The 23,499-nt window shown below is 38.5% G+C and overlaps 1 protein-coding gene across 2 annotated transcripts in view; it reads right to left on the bottom strand.

Moving 5' to 3' along the window:
* ATP6V1C2 (ATPase H+ transporting V1 subunit C2) overlaps positions 1-23,499 on the bottom strand; it is a 63,467-nt gene that overhangs the window by 21,576 nt on the left and 18,392 nt on the right. For both annotated transcript variants that reach the window (XM_044663640.1, XM_044663641.1), the window contains exons 4-5: positions 18,598-18,683; positions 5,252-5,346 (exon numbers count right to left, since the gene is read on the bottom strand). In XM_044663640.1, coding sequence (XP_044519575.1) covers positions 5,252-5,346; positions 18,598-18,683 — 181 coding nt within the window. The remainder of the gene's footprint in view (positions 1-5,251; positions 5,347-18,597; positions 18,684-23,499) is intronic.

Genomic DNA, 23,499 nt, shown 5'->3' with positions numbered 1-23,499 from the left:
GTGTTGACCCAGAACTATGGATTCCAAGGACAAAGGTTCCATTCTAAGAGCCCTGGGGAAAGCACTTGAGGTGGAATCAGGGACCCCATGACTGAATTCTGGACCCTAACACTTCTTAGCTCTGTGACCATAAGCTGCTAATCACTTGTTCCCTCACCTATAAAATAGGTATAATAGGTAGCTCTGTGGATTGAGAGCCAGACCAAGAGATGGAAGGTGCTGGATTCAAATTTGGTCTCTGACATTTCCTAGCTGTGTGACTCTGGGCAAATCGCTTATCCACTATTGCCTAGCCCTTACCACTCTTCTGCCTTGAAACCTATACATAGTACTGATTCTAAGATGAGAGGTAAGGGTTTTTTTGTTTTTTTTTTTTTAAATAGGTATAAAACATCCACTGAAGTCCTACTTGGCTGTTTCGTGCCAATGTGAAGGTAACTCTGGGGTTCTGGAAAATGCACCAACACAGAGCATACTCAAGCAATCCAACTAAGATGGAGAAAGATGGAATATTAGTCTTCGGGGGGGCTTCTGGCCTGAGAGGTTGATCACTAGGTTAGATGGAAGGTAAATATTTCAGAATGACAACCTTTGAAAATTTGGGATTTGAATTTAACATTCAAGGGCCTGAATTCAAAGCCTAGCTCCTCCATTTCCCACCTGTATGATCATGTACATTAAAGAAATTGGACCCTTCTAGCTCTAGATGAGCTGATGATATGTTAAGTTTGAATGATGCCAGTCATGGGGCCACAGAGAAAAGTCCCATGAGCAGATCAGATCTCGAAGGAGTGACCATGTATACTGTATGCTATAGAGAAAGCCCTTTACACAACCAATTAAGTCTTTAATTAAACTCTATTAGGAGCTACTTTTTTTAGGATTCAAGACCTAATTGGATCCTGACAGACATGGTAGATAGTAAGAGGTAACAAGGCAAAAATTTGAATTGAAGACACAAGCCTTCCATTTCAATCTTAGCCCTGCTGCTTACTGGCTATATGGATTTAGGTGCATACCTTGCCTTTCTGAGAGCCTCTACATCAGTGGTTCCCAAACTTTTTTGGCCTACTGCCCTCTTTCCAGAAAAAATATTACTTAGCAACCCCTGGAAATTATGAAACTCTTTATTGAACTCAGAATAGAATGTAATACAAAAAATGTGTGGCCATCACCATCCCCTGGATCACTGCAGCACCCACCAGGGGGCAGTGGCGCCCACTTTGGGAATCACTGCTCTACATCCTCTTCTGCCAGCTAAGGCAATTATATTCCATGGGGAATGGTCAAAGAAATAAGAGTCTATGGCTGTAAGGGAATATTATTGTACTATAAGGGATGTGTTATAAAATATGATAGACACTAGGAAACCTAGGAAGATATGAATAAAGTGAGGGAGAGTATGAGGGGCAACTAAATGGTGCCAGTGGACAGAGAACTGAATGAACCTAGAGTCAGAAAGACTTCTCAGTTCAAATCTGGTCTCAGACAATTAACTAACTGTATGACCCTGGACAAATTATTTAACTTTGTTTGCCTTGGTTTCTTCATCTGTAAAATGAGCTGGAGAAGGAAATGGCAAGTCCTTTCAGAATCTCTACCAAGAAAACCCCAAATGGGGTCACATAGAGTCAGACATAACTGAAAAACTAAAAGAATATGAGTGCAGGGCAGCTGGGTAGCTCAGTGGATTGAGAATCAGGCCTAGAGACGGGAGGTCCTAGGTTCAAGCCAGCCTCAGACACTTCCCAGCTGTATGACCCTGGGCAAGTCACTTGACCCCCGTTGCCCTCCCTTGCCACTCTTCCACCTATGAGCCAATACACAGAAGTTAAGGGTTTAAAAAAAAAAAAGAATATGAGTGCAGCCAGAACTATTTGTACAATCACTACAATAGTGTAAAGGAAAACAATTTTGATATATTTAAGAATTGTTATCAATGCAAAGATCAGTCATGGCTCCAGGAGGCTAAAAATGAATCATGGGATAGAAGTGATGGCCAGAGGCATAGAATGGAGATGAAACATAGGTTAAGACACAACCAATCTCAGACACTTCCCAGCCGTGTGACCCTGGGCAAGTCACTTGACCCCCATTGCCTACCCTTACCACTCTTCTACCTTGGAGCCAATACACAGTATTGACTCCAAGATGGAAGGTAAGGGTTTAAAAAAAAAATAAAAAAGACATGACCAATGCAGAGATTTATTTTGATTGCCTATTTTGTCTATTACAAAGGAGAGGAATGGAGGGAAAGGAATTATGAAGGAGAGTTGGTAGATAACAAAGAGTGATCAAACAAAATTTAAAAAATGAAAAGTGACAACTAAACTTTTTATTTAAAGTTACACATAAGAAAGTTCATTTAGAATCAATTATGTGTATTGTTTCCAGTAAGGGCTAAATACTGGGAATTAAGTGACTTGCCCAGGGGCACTGTTAATTAGGAATTTTGGTCCCAGGACCCTCCATCTCAGAAAAAAATTCAGGAGAAACAGATGACTAGGACTGTTTTCTTATAATAAATATACACTTTTTGAAAACCATATATAATGGTTTATAGTTTTTCCTATATAATTCTCTTGTCTTCTTTGTATATTGAAATGTTCATATTTGTTAAGTTCATAAGAAAAAAGAAGAAAACTTTAAATGAGGGGGTTGAAACTAAATGATCTGAGTTCTCTTCCAGCTTGTCTTATGGAAACCATAAAATGACCTTAACAGCTTGTCCCTGCCTCAGCTCGGTAGTCAAATATAGCATTTCAATAAATGACTTGTAACAGCACATTACAATCCTCTCCACTGGTTTGCACAGTGAGGACTTCAAAGAGATGAAAAAGATGCCAGTCAACCCGTGTCCCTTGGACAGAATGTTCCCTGATTCTCCATGATAGGGAGTGCATACTCTCACTCCTCTTTGGACGGAGATTTCCCAATTATTCTCATCCAGAAGTTATTTCTTAAGTTTAACCAAAACCACAAACAAAACTGCTCGGTCAGAGAAATGGATCTATTGGCCAATGAGTCTTGCATCCTCACTGATAACTGCTTTTCATAGTAACCATGTCACATATGATTTATTTCACACCCATAAACATGAAGGCTCTACCGTAAGTAATAGTCACTGCACAATGCCTCCTAAGACTCATTCATTCATTAACAAATGCTGATGGGATGGAATCAATGATTGAATTCAGTCCTGAGACCCAGAAATTTTTTGGGGGGTGGGAAGGGTTGGGCTGGGTCAACTTGTCCTACCCAGGCTGGAGGTTCAGGGGTCATTCACAGCCCAATCTCACTGACTGACACTGGAACTCTGGCCTGCTCTGTTTCCAATCTGGGCCAGGTCACCTTTTCTTTGGCAATCTGGTGCCCCCATACCCCTGCTTCTTGAAGCTCATGTGAACTTCAAGAAGATTCTTGATCAGATTAATCCACTGTAACTCAAAACTCAAGAGATCCACCAGCTTCATCCTTCCCCATTAGCAAGACCTTAGGTGTGCACCATCACACTTGCCACCCTGGAACCACAGGACAAACATTTCACCAACCTTGGTTCACTATTGAAATGTGAGTCATCACCCAATGAGGAAAAGCTTAATAAGGTACTCAAATATACAAAAATATTAGTTATCATCATCACCATTCATTTATTCCTTTATTTCATAACCCTTAATTAAGTAGCAGGACATGGAACACAGCAGTAATCCATCATATCTAATCACTATTAAAATCCCAATTCAATTCCTGAATAATAATAATAAGCTTCCGTGTAAGTTTTCCTCCGATACATCATCACGGTATGAATGTGAATGTGGGTCCTCAAAAGATTTGCCAGTGAAGTGTAAGGTCAGCCACGGTCTACTAAGCTAGTAAGACTTCTACGATTGACCAGGTAATGGCAAGACTATAATGCGTGTTGAACAAAGAATGCCCAGCTAAGGTCACAGAAACACATTATTGGGTCTCAGAAAAATGAATTGTTTCACCACAGAAACTCTAAAAGAACATCTATTAGGTAGTAGGGGGCAGAGAAGCTATAACCCCCCATTAAGGAAATCACAGATCCCTGAAGTATTTGAATATAATCATGCAAATGTTTAAAAGCTATAGAAATGTGAATTATTATCATAACTCTATTCTGCTTCCTCAAAAACCTGTTTTGACAGGTGCAGGTTAGGCTTCAAGACTGGTGAGGTAGGTGGGGAGCCCACAGCCTAACGGGAGAGAACAGGGTGGCCCTGAACATATGACCACAAAGGCCCATGGGGCCACAGGGCAGTACAGGTTGGGGAACACACCCACCACTGTGACCATAAAACACTGAAGAATTGGGAAGGCAGTCAACTCATTGAAACTCAGAGTATTTAGCTTCCTGATTCCATGTGGACTGGACTGCCCCAACCTGAACATCCTAATGTCACATTCTGCTTCCTTCTCAAACCCTTGAAGGTTGATACTCAGAAGACATCCTGGTATCAAACCTGGCCCGGCTGTTCAGTTTGAGAATGAGATTTGTACCCACCGGAGGGTACTTAACTACCTCTGCCTGTCCTGGTTCTAAGAAACTTTGCTTTAAGAACAACATGACAGCCAGGGCAAGTAACAAGACTTGAGTTGGGGAAAGCTCAAACCCAGCTGTAAATGGAGAAGCATGAACCGCAGAATCTAAAGATTTTAAGGCAAAAGGAGTGTTTAACACAGAAAAGAGAATGAGAGGGATTTCATTTTATAGATGAAGAAGACTGACATCCAGAAGTGAAATGACTTGTCCCAAGTCACTTTTTCAAAGGGAAAGGAATTAGATAAAACATGGCTCTCCCATCTCCTTGTGTAATGCCTTTATTACTATGTTGTTCATCATTTTTTAGCCATGTCCAACTCTTCATGAGCCCTTTTGCGGTTTTTCTTGGCAAGGATACTGGAATGGTTTGTCATTTCCTTCTCCAGCTCATTTTACAGATGAGGAGACTGAGGCAAACAGGGTTAGGTGACTTTTCTAGGGTCACAGAGCTAGTAAATGAACTCAGAAAGATGAGTCTTCCTGCCTCTAGATCAGCAATGATCGATCCTGCCACCTCACTCCTCATGTCACTATACCAATTTATCACTACATCAAAATGGAAAACGTGGAAGCTGTGTAAAGGGGATGGAGGGAGTGGAGAGAATCCAATTCAGAAGTTCACACACCTTTCCCCTGAGATATAAGTCCCAGAAGACTATCTCTCAGATGCACTGGTGTCTCTCTTACCTTTTCTAGTGTGTCCACTACAACCACAAGAGGCTGCTTGGCAGGATACTTGGCCATGTCCCATTCAAAGCGGGTCACAAAGGATGTTAAGTCAACTGAAAAGACACCAAAATCATCAGCTTAGCAACAACAAAAGAAAATCTAGCTTTTTTTAATATGTATAATCCAGGGCATTGAAAAACTGCCATGAAACAGTATAATGATGATAATAACACCCAGAGAGAGACATACACACACACACACACAAAATCTTCTCTAGTGCTTTAAGGTTTACAAAGCATTTTTTTTTTCACAAAATCCCCAAGATGAAAGTAGTAGGAGGGCTCCTGATCATTTGAAACTTGTTAGGGTCTGAAAGGGGCCTTGGAGGTCACCTAATCAGACCAGAGGAGACTTGAGGACCAACATGATCAAGTGATTTGTCCAAAGTCACTCAAAGAAGTGTCAAGGTCAGGACTTCAGCTCATATCCTGTGATGTAAGTAAGGTTCAGCAGTCTCTCCAATATGCCAGAGGCTCACATCAATGTTGCAGCTAATGAAAAATTGTTCATTATTTAGATTGATCTGCTCTGGGAAAGCACGCAAGCAATGTGGAAGTCTAGAATGCCCTTAGACAATATAATTAATGTTTTAATAGTCTCTTGAAAGCAATCTACAAAAGCAGCTATGTAGCACAGTGGCCAGATCACAAGACCTGGAGTCGGGAGGTTCAAATCTAGCCTCAGAAACTTTCTAGCTGTGTGATCCTGGACAAGTCATTTAATCCCAAACTGCCTATTTCTTGTTCTTCTTCTGTCTTAGAATTAATACTAATGTATCAGAAGGTAAAGAATTTTTAAAAAAGCAATCTACAGTTAATTGAATTGATACTAAAGTATCGGAAGGTAAAGATTTTTTTAAAAAGCAATCTACAGTTGGTTGAATTGATACTAAAGTATCAGAAGGTAAAGATTTTCAAAATAAAAGAAAGCAATCTACAGTTGGTCGAATTAATAAAGTATTAGAAGATAAAGATCTTTTAATTAAAAAAAGAAAGCAATGTACAGATGGTTAATGTAATCGAATGAGTTAACATATGTAAAGCACTTTGCAACCTTAAAGTATTAAATAAATACTAGCTATTACTATTATGTACAGCCAGTAGAAAAAGCTTCATCACAGAAATACCTCTTTCGGTGAAGACTAATTTGCAGAAAAGTGCCATCTTTAAGATAATAGCTCCCATTTCTATAGCACTTTTAATATATCCAAACTGATTTCTTCACAATGACCCTGTGAGGTTGGTAATGTTATTATGCCTATTTTATAGATGAGGAAACTGAGATTCAGAAAGTTTAAGCAACTTGGGATCATAGCCTCAAACGAATTACCTTTTTGAGAAAAGTCAGTATAAAGCATTTTATTACAGAAATAAAACTTAAAAAATTCATATGTGGGAGAAGAGTGGACCCTGGCAGTTTCTCCTACCAAACCACTTCACAAGACAGCAAAAGGAAGCTAAGAGGTGGAGAGAAGGAAGGTAGGGGTGGAGGGAGAGAGATAAGTAGAGGGGGAGCTGAGCATCAAAAATTGGAGGTGTTGAAGCTGTGATGATGAGCATCAGCTTTATTTTTTTCTTTTTTGTTTTAGTCACACAACAATTTCCTGTAATGATGACTGGGCTTTCTTTATGTCAAACATTTCTACAAACATTTCTTCAATTTAACAATCAATTCAAGTTCTTGGAATTCAGGGAGTTATGGAGCTTTGATGGCTACTTTAAAAGTCCTCCAAATGAATTTAAAATACACCACAAGATGGAAAAAAAAGAGTAAGGCATCAACAAAGTGAGTTTATATTGACCCAAGATGTCCTGTAAATAAGTTAACAAGTACTATGTCCAACACTGCATCAAAAAATCTGCTTTCAAAAGGCAGAATTTAAGGTGGGAGAAGAAGGAAAGAGAGTTGGATTGTTGAAGTAACATCTCCTTCCCCACCTTCATTTTGGACAGCGTGTCTGATATACTTGAAGGGAATTATTCAACATAGAGAATATATTCTCCCTATGGCTTTACAGCAGCAGCAAAAACATTTTAAATACATAATTGATAAATTTCATTCAAAAAAATAAAATGGACAAAGATTTTCTCTCAAAGGGCCTTGAGCTTCTTTACTAGTAGCAATGCAATGATCCAGGACAATCCTGAGGGACTTATGAGAAAGAATGCTATCCACATCCAGAGAAAGAGCTGTGGGAGCAGAAATGCAGAAGAAAAACAAATGATTGATCACGTGGTTCAATGAGGATATGATTAGGGATTTTGACTTTAAATGATCACTCTATTGCAAATATGAATAACATGGAAATAGGTTTTGAACAATGGTGCATGTATAACCCGGTGGAATTGCTTGTCAGTAACCATGGAAAAATATTCTTAAATAAGTTAATTAATAAAAAATTAAATTAATAATAAAACAAAGGACCTGGAAGGTTATCTATGTCCCACCTTCTCACTTTAAAGAAGAGTAAACTGAGAAGTAAATTGCTCAAGACTGCAGAGATTACATATTAGCAGGAGCAAAATCTGAATCAAGATCATCTTACTCCATAAATCAGGTACTTTCACCTCTGTCCCACCCAAATTCCCATAGATAGCAAAAGATAGAACTAGGTCTCCTCTCTAGGTTTCTTCCATTAATTCTAGTGCTCTCTCTACTCTAACAAAGGACTTTCTGTGAAATCTGGACTCTTCCAGGGAGCAAGGCAAAACAGCATGCTTTCACCCCAGAACTTACTGATTTTTCTTTTTTTTAAATTTTATTTGTTATCATCCAAAACACACTTCCATATTGACCATTGTAAGAGCATAATCATACAAAACCAAAACCCCCCCAAAAAACCATAAATACACTGATATGAAAGATAGTATCCTCTGATCCACTTCTATTCAAATCCAGCCATTCTCTCTATGAAGGTGGATAGCATTACCCACCATAAGTCTTTCAGGATTGCTGAGAGTAGCCAAAAACTGTCCAATTGTTCAAGGCACAGTAAGTGCTACCTATCATCTCTTTCTGGAAACTTTCTCTGATCCTTCCAATCAGACATGGTGGTGTTTGCCCCACTCCAAAACCGAGTTCTTACAGGACTTTTTTTTGTTTCATTCTTTGGAATGTATTTCTTTGTTCCTATGTATACCACACAGCAAATTAGTCACCTCTATCCCCCACAGCACTGACTGATCCTCTTGCATGAATTAGATCATTATTTTTAATTTTTTAAAAAATCATTGTTTAATGAATTAAGAAATGATTATTGTGATAGTGAGCAAATAGGAATTAAGGTTAATTTTCCCCCCACGTTTTAATTTTTTCATAAAATCAGAAAGTGTCAGAGATGAAAGAGGCCTCAAAGTCGGTCAGTTGAACTGACAGTAGGAAAAACATCTTTTCAATCACATCCACAAAGGGGAAAACCCAGCCTTTACTTGAATTCCTTTAGTGAGAAGAGCCTACCACCCTGAAAGCAGCCCATCCCACTTTGTGACAGGTATTTGCATTTATGATTGTTAGTCGAGTATTATTAATACTCTAGGTATGATTTGACTAGAGCAGAGGTTAATGGGATTATAACCTTCCCTGTCCTGTCTATTTTGTCTCCCCCAATGTAGCCTAAGATTTCATTAGCTTTTTTGGGTATCCTTTCACACTATTGACTCATGTAGATCTTATAGTACACTAAATTCTCCATATCTTTTCAAATACATTGATATTAAATGACAAAATCCTCAGCTTAAACTTAAGTTGATTAAAAAAAAAAACCAAGAATATTGGGGCAGCTAAGTAGTTCAGTGGACAAAGAGCCAGACCTGGAGAAAGAAGGTTCAAATCTGGTCTCAGATACTTCCTAACTGTGGGGCCCTGGACAAGTCACTTAACTCCCATTGCCTAGCCCTTACCACTATTCTGCCTTGGAACCAGTACACAATTTTGTTTCTAAGATGGAAGGTAAAGGTTTAAATGATAAAAGATATGTTTCTGTTTAAATTTACTTTATAAGATTAGATTTAGTCTAGTCTGTTGTTCTAGCCTGTCAAAATCTTTTGGGATTTAGACTCTTTCATCTAACACATTAGCTATTCTTCTCTGAGAACCCACACTTAGACTAGTACATTTGTTTTCCAGAGTGAGTGAGGCTATAACTTCTCCCCTTTGACTTATAGGAGTAACCTTTTAGGGTTGGGCCCTCCATCAATATGTTTCACTCACTGATTATCAGTTATTTATCAATTAACCAGCCAGATTTAGTTTTTAGAAATAGGTATTATATAAAGGTCAATAGTAAGAATAGTTGGAATAAAATATTTCCCCCAAAAGTGGGAAGGGGAAAAAGGAATAAGCATCTATATAGTATCTAAAATATGCCAGATATTGTGCAAAGCACACCCCCCTTTTTAAAAAATAAATGTCTCCTCTGAGCCTCATAATATTCTTGCAAAGAAAGCTATTATTATCCTTATTTTATAGCAGAGGAAACTGAGGCAAATAGATTGTGTGACTCATTCATACATTTAAGTAAGTAGATGAGGCTAGATTTGAATTCAAGTTTCTCTGACTCCAGGTGCAGCACTCTCTCCACTGCACCACCATCTGTCTCTAAATCTGAGACACACTTCTCCATTCAAAGTTCAGAAGGAAATGGGCTCATTTAGAAAACTCAAATGGCAAGGGGTTACATTCATAGCTTCTGCTTACTAGAAGTCCTTTTCTCCTTTTGTGCAATTCTCATTGTTTCCTTAGGTATGGTATGGCATAATCTCCAGAGGGCTACTCAGAGTCTAAGAGTTAACTTTCATCAGTGTGACTATTCTTTATAATGCCCAACAAAGACATAGCTGTCAGCTACTGATATTCCAGGGTCATGGCTCAGCATGAATAGGAAATCCAAAATCTTCTGACCTTCTGAAGTTCACATGGTCAACTTCATCAACTTCATTCCCTTGATCTATCAGTTTAGTACTATTATTATTTTTTTAAAGGCTCTTCTTGTACAACCTACTCTTCCTGAAGTCATGATGGCTCTTGGAGATCACTGTTTCCTTTTCTAGATGTTCAGTAACCATCCCTTTAGTATAGTCTAGAATTTTTCCAAGAATTGAAACAATGGTCATTAGTCAACAGTTAGCAAGCTCTGCCATCTTCCCTTTTTTGTAAATCAATAAAATATTTGCTGTTATCCAGTCTCATTAGAGCACTCCCTCCTTCTCCAAATATCTTTGACTATAGCTCAGCAATTATATTTGCCAATATTTTCAGTACTCTGGGATAGAATTTGTCTGACCCTGGACACTTGAAGTCACCAAGGACAGCTAGATGCCATTCTCTTCCTATCTACCTGCTTATCTTAGGCTTCCATTCTTTATTGGCCTTCTTTGCTCTGTCCTATCCAGTCTAAAGCGTGTTTTCCTTACCAGATAAAAGAGAGAGTATTTTTGTCTTCTCTCAGTTATCATGATTCTATCCATCTGATGCAGCAGTATTATCTTCCTAAATCCTCTTTTACCCAATAAAATGAAAGAAAAAATAAAAACCACCTTTTGGTTATCCTCAGCATTGCTGACTTAGGCTTAGTTATAACAATCCTCACTCTATTCTTACAGGATAGCCATAATCTTCCATTATCTGACCTTGATTCCATCTTCTAAGGCCTAATTTTTTTAAATTCTAAACTTAACACTAAAAAAACAAAGTATTTTCATACGTATAAAAAAGAATATTGTATATGAAACTGCAGATACCTACTTATTAAGTATAGCTTGCTTTTTTTTAACATATAATAAATTCAACATATAACTTTTGACCTTTCTCTTCCTTTCTACGCATTTAAAAGACACTTCAATGACCTTCTTTCCTTTTTTCTTTTCTCCTCTCTTTTCTTTCTCTCCCTCACACCCTTGCCTCTGCTAGAAAAAAATTAAAATTAATCTCTTACAACAAAAATATATAGTCAACAAATACAAATTTCTATACCAGTTATGTCCAAAAAAATACACCTCTCATTCTGAACCTTGAATCCATACCCTCCTATCAGAAAGTAGCTGACATATATCATCATGAATCTTCTAGAATGGTGGTTGGTCACTATTGTTTAGATTTCTCAAGTCTTTCAATGTTGTTTGTCTTTAGTTTTCTTGTTCTCTGCTTTTGCCCACTTCACTTTGAATCAGTTTATGCAAATGTCCCCAGATTTCTCTGAAATTGTCACTTTCACCATTTCATATCTTGCAATAATATTGTATTACATTCATATTCCATAATTGATTTAGCCATTCTCTAAGTGACAGACATCCTTTTTATTTCCAGTTCTTTTGTAAATATTTTTGCTGTACTTTTCTTTTTAAAATTGAAATGGCTCGATGAGTGGCAATCTTTTTTTTTTTTTTTGCTGCTTTCCCCTTTTATTCTTTTTATTTTCCCTATTTTATTCTTTATCAGAAATTATTCTTCATCAGAACTGGCTTCATAAATGCATTTTTGAGATTATCTCATCCTTCCTTGATTTATTTCTCCCATAATATATATTTTTTTTAATTTTAAACCCTTAACTTCTGTGTATTGACTTATAGGTGGAAGAGTGGTAAGGGTAGGCAATGGGGATCAAGTGACTTGCCCAGGGTCACACAGCTGGGAAGTGTCTGAGGCCAGATTTGAACCTAGGACCTCCTGTCTCTAGGCCTGGCTCTCAATCCACTGAGCTACCCAGCTGCCCCTCTCTCCCATAATATTTTATAGAAAACTATTCTTTCTCTGCCTATACTGTTCTTTCTCTGATCCCTTTAAGATAAGCTTTCTGAAAACCAGAATGCATGTCAGATCATACTTGTCTTTTCTCTCCTTCTCTACCACAGATTTTGAAGTGGTCACTTCCCCAACAAGGTTCCCTGAATGCCTGCTTCAGCAATTAGTTCTTCCTTGTTTGTTGAGTCAGTTCCAGAATGTCAATTCTCTTTACTTCCTTTGAACTAATTCCTTTTGAAAGATTGCTCAGGTGTTTTCAGTCATGTTTAACTGTTCATGACCCCATTTGGGGTTTTCTTGGTCAAGATAATAGAGTAGTTTACCATTTCCTTCTCCAGCTCATTTTACAGATGAGGAAATTGAGGCAAACAGGGTGCAGTGGCCTTGCCAAGAGTCACACAACTAATATGTATCTGAGGTCAGATTTGAACTCAGAAAATGAGTCCTTCTGACTCCAGGCCTAGCATTCTATCCTCTGCATTACCCAGCTATTTCTTTTCAAAGATTATCAATGCTATATTTAAGTGAAGAAATTGTTATTAGTCAATCTGTTTTTGGCATAAGGAGAACATAAGAGCTTTCATAACAACTTTTATGTTTTCTGATCTTATGCCTCACTGGATAATCAGAAGATCATTTGACAAAGTGATCTATGTCAGCAGCATGGTACAATGTTTGAAAAAGGCACTGGACCTTTATCAAGAGAACCTGGATTTGAATCCTGGCTCTTTAGGATAAATGGGACAGACTTGAGAGTTTCTATGTTAAATTTATTATATTTTTTATTTTCGATGAAAGTAATCTATACTTAGTAGATATCTACAGTTTCATATGCAGTATTCTTTTCTGTTCTGCTATGTATATGGAAGTATAAAACAAAATCTCCTTAAGCTTCACGTTCCTCTATAAGATTAGGAAGTTGAAGGGGTGACCTCATAGATCCTATTAAGCTTTAATCTTTGATCTTATGATTTATCAAAAAATATTCTATGATCATACTCTATCCTTCCATAAGATTGTGCTTTATCACTGGATGATAATCAAGATTTGTTTGCTGTAGAAAATTGCCTGTAAAAGCCTGCCTGTCCATTCCTCCAACAATCCTGTCAGTGTTTCCACAGAATATTCTTGTTTTTCTTTTTTTTTTTTTAACATTTTAAATAGATATCACTATATTCAATACTCACAAACTCCAAGAGGCATGGAATAAAAAATTCTCAAAATATAGAGACGTAGCAGAAGAGATCAAACTCATGGAGGAATAGGATAAGTTCACATTGTTCCTGATATATTTATGCTTCCATAGAATATTCTCATAAAACTGTTATAGAGATGAGAAAGAGAACATTCGAATTTGTAATGACCAGCGTCTTTGGGTTTTATGATGGTTTAACATGTAAATGGAGTTTATAAAATGAATGCACAGAATTTGTACTCCAAACTCAAAAAGCCTTATTCAACAATCCTATGTATGCCATTGAGTTATACTCTGTAGGAAAAAAGAATTTTCTAAGCAGAGATCCACTTCCACCTTCTCCCAGACATCACAAATCCCAATGATGTTACTGCTATTGGAACGCAGCATTACCTATAGCTCCCTACGAAAGGACAAATCAAGAATTTCTGAAGGGGGCGGCTGGGTAACTCAGTGTACTGAGAGCCAGGCCTAGAGACAGGAGGTCCTAGGTTCAAATCTGGCCTCAGACACTTCCCAGCTGTGTGACCCTGGGCAAGTCACTTGACCCCCAATGCCTACCCTTACCACTCTTCTGCCTTGGAGCCAATACATAGTATTGACTCCAAGACGGAAGGTAAAGGTTTAAAAAAAAATTTTTTTTAATTTAAAAAAAAAACCTGTATCTTGCTGTAGGATCAGAAAATCTAGCAAAATCTCGCCAATTATTCACCAACTGAGGCCTTTCTGTTCTTATCACCAGTATAAGATAGGAAAATCCAGGAGGATTAGCCAAGCCCCACTGCCTTAAGAAAAGAGCATTAGAAGTCAAACCACCTCCTGTTTCTTATAGCATGTGTGACCTTGAGCAAGTCACTTTAGGAATATGGGACTCCAGTTTTCTCCAATTTCAAATGAAGGGACTGAATTGTATCATATTGAAATGAATTAGAGAAGCATTTAGAGAGTGTCTATTCAGGAACAGTACTAGATGCTAAAAATACCAGGACAAGAAGAAAACCATCTCAGCCCTGAAGGAGCTGTTACTCTTATCAGAGGGAAAGAGCATGAGTACCTGTAAATAGGCAGAAAATATATACTATAAAAGGTAATGGAGAAGGGGATGTCTAAGGCGTGGGTAGCTTGGAGTCCCTTCTAGCACAAGTCTCTGGTCCCCTCTCTTCAGTCTTGTAAAACTTTCTCCCATTTCCATTGGCAAAATAAAGGGTTCTTGCCAATTGTCCTCAGTGACGGTATGTGTTGTATGGGCAAGTCATGACTCCTTGTTTTGTAGTGTCTACATTAGATTAAAGGCATATTGGCAAAGACTTAAACCAACCAACTCCGTCAGCACAGGGCAGGCAGGGACACTCGAGCTCATGTCATATCCAAGGAGCCTAACACCAGATAATGACTTAAGGATAACTTATTCACCTGGCTCTAACAAGTGTTTATCCTTCCTATATGTACCCTAAGCTTGGGTTAGACCTGTTTTTAAAACGTTACAGACCAGTTCTTCCTGCAGTCTAATGTACACATGTGTCCAAATGGGGCTATAAAGTCAAAATGAATACTAATGCCTTTGAGATGAAGCCAAAAAAAAAAAAGTCAACAAATAATAAAATAGGGGTTTAAGTGCTTCTATTAATAAGACAAATTGTGTGGTTATATAATGTAAGATGTTCTACCCTGATTAAAGTTATTGTCTTCCTCCCATCCTATCTCCCCTGCCCCAGGGCCACCTATGACCCATCTATAACACCAGGAATGCCTTCTTCTTCCCTTTCCTTCCCCCCCCTTAGGGGAAAGATGGAGGACACCCAGGCCTTACCATCTGCCCTGCTACACCTTCCTAAGACCCTTTAGATCTCACCATATGCCCTACCTTTGAGTTATTTAATGTCTCCTGGATGCTCTAGGTCACTGTGGTAAACTTTAATTGTTACATTATCTTATGATGCTTAGGTATTATTAAGCCTAAGATAATAAATTATAAATTTATTATAATTTTATATTTATAATTATAATTATAAAATTATCTTTATATTTATAATTATAAATTATAAAAGCCTAAGACAAGTTTGTCCTAGTATTAAATGGCCCCAGGCTTCTAGTTTTCTGAGTTCTGTCATCTGCTTCTCATACCTTCTCTTTGGTGATCAGGATATCAACTGTTTCTGTCTCTCATAACCCTTCTTCCCTCTAGGTTTGCAGCTGCCTGTCTCTTCTGGGGTTCTAAACCAGCCTGGAAGGAGTATGGTCAATGGAAAGAATACCAGCTTTAGGATCAGAGGTCCTTCCTTCAAGTCTAGAGAACAGGATTACTCAGAGGTAATCTCCATGGCTCATAAAGTTCAATAAACAGTGGATGATGTCAATGATAGACGTGTTTTGAGACAAATGGGTGTCCCTATTAGGTGTGCAAATGGCACAGGAGAAGGATAGAGGACTAGAGTTGGCTAAAGGGCATGGGGAGGAGAGAAACATAGGCTGGGAAATGTGTTCCCCTTAAAAACTGGGTCATGTGCATTTTGGTGTAGAAATTTTTTTCTACCATAAGTGATATCAATAAATGTTTGTTATTTATAAACCTAAAAAAGGGGATAATAATAGTACCTCCTTCATGGGGTTGTTGTGAGATAATATATGTAAAGTCAACTGGGAGCCTTAAAGCACCATAGAAAGGCTAAGTAGAACAACCAATTATTTTGAGAGCAATTGATTACCTTGCTTAAATTCTATCTCCCCTAGCTTTGGTCCAGCACTTGGCAAACAATAAGTAGTTATTTAATAAATGGTCCAACTCAAATGTCACCTCCTTCAGGAAGCTTTCTGATTCTCCCTCACCCTTCTCTTCTCCACTTTGTTGGCCCCTCTCAGATTCGGTTGTCCCACAGTGTGTCAGAGTAATCTATTCCTGTGTTTTATCCCCTTCCTGGACTATAAGCCTGTGCCCCCCAAGGGCATGAACTGTTTCTTATCTAAACTGTGCATCTCAGGCAGCTACTGACCTGGTGCTCTGTGCCCAGTAAGAACCTCGTAAATGTTTGTTGAACTGAATTGAAAGTAGGACTGGACTCACACTGATGATTACATCTTTAAAGCTACCCAGCCTGGCTGGGTGATGACTGACATGTTTGGAGGAAAACCAAAGTCTCCTTCTGCTCTAGCATATTGGAACACAAAGGCTCCAAGGTAGAAACCAGAAGGAGATTCAAAAGTAAATGGCTTAAGGAAGTGTGTCATAGAACCTCCAACACAAACGCCAAGGTAATTTCTTGTTGTCAGTCAGTCTTCCCACAAACATGTCTAGAGAAGAGAGCAGGCAAGTAACATACTGTGATCCATCAGAAAAAAAGAGAAAAAATGACAAAGAAAAGGAACTCAGATTTCTGAACCCAGCAAGTACATAAGAAGTCCTAAAAGAGTCCAAAAGAAAAGTAGTATCCCATAGGGAACAGACTTCTTATGTCTATAGACTAAAGGTCAGAAGACATCAGTATTTAACTGTGGCCTTGAATGAGCCTCAGTTTCCTTATCTGTAAAATATAATTAACAATACTTCTACAATTAAAATACTTGTCCAGTTAATATCAGTTTCCCTATCTGTAAAATGGGATTAATAATACCCCCACAGTTAAAATACTTGCTTAGAAATAAGTAGGTGGTGCAGTAGATAAGAGTTCAAATGCATATCAGACACCCACTATTTGTGTAACTCTGGGCAAGTCACTTAACCTCTCTTTGCCTTGGTTTCCCCAAACAATAAAATGAGGAAAACAATAGCATCTCCTTCAAAGGGTTGTTGTGAGGATCAAATAAGTTAATATTTATAAAGCTCTTAACATAGCACCTGACACATAGTAGGTGCTATATAAGTGCTAAATTATTATTGTTGTTGTTATCATCATCATCATCATCATCATCATCATCATCAGACCATACATTAGTTTTCTGAACAACAGCCTGGTCCCATCTCCAAGTTGACCACCTGGTGATAAGTTTGTCAAGCATAGTAACTTTTTAAAGCCTGTCCACCCAATAGAAATGTTTTGATCTGAGTCAGTAAAGGAACTAGACATCCAAACATATGTCATAGCTATTTAAACTTACAGGAATGATGCTCACCCCACTGACCTTGCAAGGGTAGCAGAAGAGTAAATGAAACAAAGCATTCAAAGTCTTTGGTAAGCCTTAAAGTATTAAACAAATGGCAGCACTGAGTTTCCTTATCAAGAGTTTCCCATTCCTGTATGGCATAGTTATCATGCAAGGAAGAAGCAACACAGGAAATATAAGACAGATGTCTAAAACTGCAGCCATCTGAATCATATGGATATCATGACCAAGCCACGAGGTGCTTACTTGAGAAATCCATCATAACCTGATCACTGTACCCCTACAACCAGACCAAGATTCCTCCCTCTGGGTAGCATGCACACATCACACGGACCATGAGAAACACAAACCATGCTCAACCTACTCTTGAGGTATTTCATTTTTTCCTTCAACCCTGCAACATAGGAATGTGGGATTATTATGAGTTATACGAAGGTACCGGAGCACAATTCACATCTGGAGAACAAGAATTCCAAAGTCTCATTCTAAAACAAGAAGGTGAAAGCACTTTTGGGCATTGTTATGTTAAATATACAACTATGACGACACATGCACATGCACATACATGCAATGCTTTAATACTTTAGCACTTGGAGATCTGGTGAGTTCATCGGTGGGGATGCTCTCCTCCATTGATCAGATCACAACCTATCTACAATTTAGCAGATGGCCAGCTCAGAGATGATGTGGTTGAAAAAACTGGTCCTTCGGCCAACCTGGTGATGAAGGTCCATCTCTCTCTTATCATACACCAGACAACAGATCCATGATCAGTCAATCTGTCCTCAGGCTTATACTCATAAGCCTTTGCAACCCAGGAGGCTTTGCCAAAGTTTATACACCAATGGCATGGTTTGGGAAAGCCCAGGGTTACCTCTAAACCCTGAGGCCATTTACAAGCTAAGAGACTTCTTTTTTATTTTAAACCTTTACCTTCCATCTTGAAGTCAATACTGTGTATTGGTTCCCAAGAAACTTTTTTAAAAAAATATTTTTAACATGTGAAAATCATTTGTCCAAGAAACTTCCAGGTCAACACATAATAGGGCTTTTAACTTGTAAAATATCATGATTCTGTCATGCAAGGAACAGGAATATTTTCAAGTCATTCCAAATATCATTTTAGATTCTAACAGTCAGACGTGTGTCTTAAGAGGTATGTGATGTCTCCAACACTGAGTAGGTCTACTTAGAGGTTGGATCCTCCAAAGATATCAGCAAACCCTTCCTCAGGTCCCCTGACCAAAGCTCAGAGACCACGAACATTACCTACCTCCATTGGCCAACAGGTTCTCATGAACTCTGCCCTTCGCATCTTCCATAACTTCTACCACACACTGAGCCATCTTCTTTATAAGGCTTTCAAGGAAGTAAGAGAAGAAAAAAGTCATAATTAATAGCTGGAAAATATCCTAAGAAAGTAGACAGACATACCAGGCAATAAGAAACTGGCCATAAGGAAGGGAACAGCATGTTATAGCAAAAAGAACACTGGACTTCATGGTAGAAGAGACCAACTGGGGTTCTGATCCTACCCCCAACAGGGACTAGCTATGTGTTTAGGACTGAAGTATTTAACCTTGCTGGTGCTCAGTTTTATTCATTTATAAAATCGGGAAATCAAGACTTATGGCAAGGATCACCTAAAATAATACATGCAAAGTGCTTTATAAATGACATGAAGATCACAGTGACAATGATGATCACAGGAGACAAGGGTGCAATTAGAAATTCATTGGGCAAACTGGGATCAAGAAGTGCCACGGCATAGTAATGCTGTGGCTCTCTGATCCAGGTGCCTGTTGGCATACATGCCAGTGAGGGCAGGAGCCTGGCTAAAACCAGAGGGAGATGAAGGGAGATGTACCTCCAAAGGAAGCACAGGGCCTTCTTCACTCACTAGGCACCCAGGAATGACAGGGATACCGTGCTACGCATGGAGCCAGGAAGAATTCTTAATGCTAACTTCAGCACCTTTTATTGACTGGGTTTTTCTGACATCAAAAGGAAAGCTTTTCTTTACTTGGAGAGACAGAGGAGGCTACTGGTGGTACCACAGAGAGAGTGTGCAGGGTCTGGAGTCAAGATGACCTTTATTCAAATTTACCTTCAGACATTTTCCATCGGTATGGCTGGACCAGTCACTTAATCCCTATCTGCCTTCATTCTCTTTAACTGTAAATGAGGTTTGAATACCACCTACCTCACAGGGTTATTGCAGAGATCAAATGAGAATTTATTTTAAGTCTCGCTCTTGATATTTAATAGCTGTGTAACTATGAAAAAAATCACTCAAAATTTTGAATTTATTCATCTATAATATGAGAATATTATATTATTAATATATAACATACTATTATATTATTATTAATTATTAATTAATTATAAGTATAATATTGACTAGCCCTTATTGCCCCTCCACTTTGGAACTGATACACATTATTGATTCTAATACAGAAGGTAAGGATTTTTAAAAAAAAGAATGTAATTCATATCCTATCTCATAGTTATTGTGAAAAAAAAAATTTTGATAAACTAAAAGTGCTAAAGAAATGTGAGTTGTCATGGGAGCAGCAAGTTGGCTCATTGGATAGAGAGCCAGCCCTGGAGATGTGAGATCCTGAGTTCAAACCTGACCTCAGAAATTTCCCAGCTGTGTAACCCTGGGCAAGTCACAACTCCCATTCCCTAACTCTATTGACTCTAAGAGGAAAGGTAAGGGCTTAAAAAAGAAAAGGGAGAGGGAAAGAAATAGGAAAAATGGGAGAACCATAGACACAATAACTACAATAATATAAACACCCAACGGAATTCAGACTGTCATGGCTAATTATGATCTTAAAAAACAGAGGATTAAATATCCCTCCCTCAGTATAGAGGTGAGACTGACTACAACTGTGTTTGTGGGTTTGCTTAATTGTTTTTCTTGGTTATAAAGACTAGTTGGGGAGGATTGTGATGTAAGATATTCAGGAATGACTCTCAGAGAAACAAAAGCCATCAAAAAAATTTTAAAAGTTAACACATACTCTTTTTTTTTTTTTTAAACCCTTGTACTTCGGTGTATTGTCTCATAGGTGGAAGATTGGTAAGGGTGGGCAATGGGGGTCAAGTGACTTGCCCAGGGTCACACAGCTGGGAAGTGGCTGAGGCCGGGTTTGAACCTAGGACCTCCTGTCTCTAGGCCTGACTCTCACTCCACTGAGCTACCCAGCTGCCCCCAACACATACTCTTTTAAAAAATAAATTATGAGGGGGCAGCTGGGTAGCTCAGTGGAGTGAGAGTCAGGCCTAGAGACGGGAGGTCCTAGGTTCAAATCTGACCTCAGACACTTTCCAGCTGTGTGACCCTGGGCAAGTCACTTAACCCCCATTGCCCACCTTTACCACTCTTCCACCAAGGAACCAATACACAGAAGTTAAGGGCTTAAAAAAACAAACCAACCAAAACTAAACAAATAAATTATGCATCATTTTGAATTTATAGTTTTATGTACAGTCATGTGTGTTTTATTTAGCATGTCACTGGAGGGCAAGGAATGTCTCACTTTTGTATTTGTAGTTTGTCACCAGGCACTTAACTGGCTTTCCTTAATCCCTAGAGGACTGACTGATTGATCTGAGCATTTCTTTTGTTGCTCAGCTGACAGCCAGATTCTTTACTCCTAGAGCAGGTAGATGGAGCAAGCTTCAAATAAACTGGATGACAATACAAAGGCTGCCCAGAATGGATGATCAAGTGAGATGGACCAGAGTTCAAAAACTCTAGATCTGACCTACCTTCCTCTTCACTATGGTAAAATCTCATCTGAGATAGTTTGGCCCAGAGGTATGAAAAGCACCAAGCAAGGGTGTCCCTTCTAATCCAGGCCCATCAGATGACTCCCTGAGCCCCTGGGCAAATCACCCAGCTTTGTTTTTACAGCTTCCTCCTAGGCCAATAGGAATAATGAAACTACCCTGAAGCCAAGCAACAGGAATAGGAAGATGTGACCACAAAGGAAGGACTCTGAACTATTTTTTATTTTTTAAGAATATTAATAGAAAGCCCTAAAAGCAAAAGATCTGGGTCCAAAAATTTTTAATTATTCTTTTTATCATTAGCTTGAATAATCCTGAAAAACATGAATATTTCCCTGTACAAATAACAGAAAGAGGACTCATTATGAAACCATGAATGTCCATTATGTACAACTTTTAAAAATATATATTTCTAATTTCTTAGTTCAAATTCAGGTTCTGCAACCTACTAGCCCCTGTGACTGTGGCCAAGTCACTCCCTGTGGACCTCAGTTTCTCCCTCTGTAAAATGAAGAGGTTGGACAAGATTATCCCTTCCAGATCTGAGTATTCTTATTTAAAAGCGGTTAAAACATCTTTTCAAGTCTCCCATTTTTACAGGAGTAAACTGAAATCCAGAATAACCTACTCTTAAGTTACAAAGGTCAGAAGCAGCTGAGCCAGGTCTCAAACTCAAGCTTCTCTATGAATCTAACATTCCTTCCACTACACCATATGGTACGATCCAACTCGGTAGTCCGCTTTATTTGCCAAGCTGAATTCTGAATCACTTTAGGCTATTTCTAAAACTTGATTCTCACACTTCAAACTATAAGAATAGGCAATTTTCCTCAGAAAGCAATTCCACAGAAGAATCCCAGACAAATTCTATACAAGAGATGTGAATCCCTATGATGTCTCTGAAGGTAACTTTTAATTTTTAAATTAGCTAATAAACTTGAGGGCAAGAACTGTCTTTTTCCTTTTCTTGTATCCCTAGTGCTTAGAACAATACGCCGTACACATTCACATCCAGTTCATATTCAGTTGTATCTGACTCTTCGTGACCCCATTTGGGGTTTTCTTGGCAAAGATACTGGAGGGGTTTGCCATTTCTTTCTCCAGCTCATTTTGCAGATGAGGAAACTGAGGCAAACAGGGCCCAAGTATGGCAGCTGCAGCTGGACTTACTTCAATTCACCCTCATGGAGAGGAGAGCCAGGAACAAAACCCGGATAATTCAATTCAACTCAAAAAAATGGCAAGGATGCCCCTACTCTGTGCCTCACACTGTGCCAAGCAAGAGAAACAATCTCTGCCTCTTAGTGGCTTCCCTCAGAATCTATTCTAGATTTATCCTGAATAGATCTAGAATTGTACATAGCTGTTTGCATTTTGTCTGCTTTGTTGGACTGTGAGTTCCTTGAGATCAGGGATTTTTTTTCTTGGCCTTTCTTTAGAGAAAGAAGGTGGTGATTAACAACTCATATTTCTTTAGTTGTTGAAGAATTACAAAATATTTTCCTTACCACAACTTTGTTAAGCAGATAATCCCTAAGTATTATCCCCATCTTACAGATGAAGAAACAGAGGTTTCTTGGCAGTTAAATAACTTGCCTAAGGTCACATGGCTATTTAAGCAGCAAAGCCTGGATCTCCTGGCTCCTTCCCAGTACAGCGCTCTTTCCCTGACACCACACTACCAACAATGGCACTTAAAAACAGCTACAGCCCTGGATTTGGCTAAGTTGCCCAGAACGCAGGATCACAGAGCCCTTCCATTGGGAAGACTCTTTTGAAGAGTCTGTAGTGAGAACTACTGGGTATAGAGCTCAAAATAGTAAAAGACCTTTGAAAAACTTCATGTCTACTGAAAGAATCAAAGCTGCACTTTTTTTGTGGTAAGAAAAAGAGGTTGGATGTAGGGGGAGGCGGACAAAGAGAGCAGCCTTCAAATAAGGAACAGTTGAACAAATTGGTCTATGAATGGAATGGAATATTACTGCATTGTAAGGTCCAATTGATTGACTGATTGAAATATGCTCACTCAGATTAATTTGATTAATTCTAGTCTCAATTAATCAATATTTGTGGACATATCCTTATGTAAGGAATTCAGAAAAAAAGAAAAAATGATAGACCTATATAAATTGGTTCTGTGAGCAAAATCAGGAAAAGATACACAATGATTTGGATAATCATCATGAAAACAATAAAAGGACAAAGAACTTAGATTAAATTCAATGACCAATCTGGGTTGCAGAAGCTAGATGATGAAATATACCTTTCCACTCTAGAGAGAAGTCAGGGATTCAGTAGGGAAGGGAAGAGAGTAGGGAGGGAAGGAATGGTAGGCATCACCCATATGAACAAAATATTTTGCACAATAACTGGT

This window comes from Gracilinanus agilis, chromosome 2, assembly GCF_016433145.1.
Source record: "Gracilinanus agilis isolate LMUSP501 chromosome 2, AgileGrace, whole genome shotgun sequence".
In the NCBI taxonomy this organism is placed as follows: domain Eukaryota; kingdom Metazoa; phylum Chordata; class Mammalia; order Didelphimorphia; family Didelphidae; genus Gracilinanus; species Gracilinanus agilis.
Note: the sequence above shows the minus strand (reverse complement) of the source record. Positions and strands in the feature narration are given on the sequence as shown.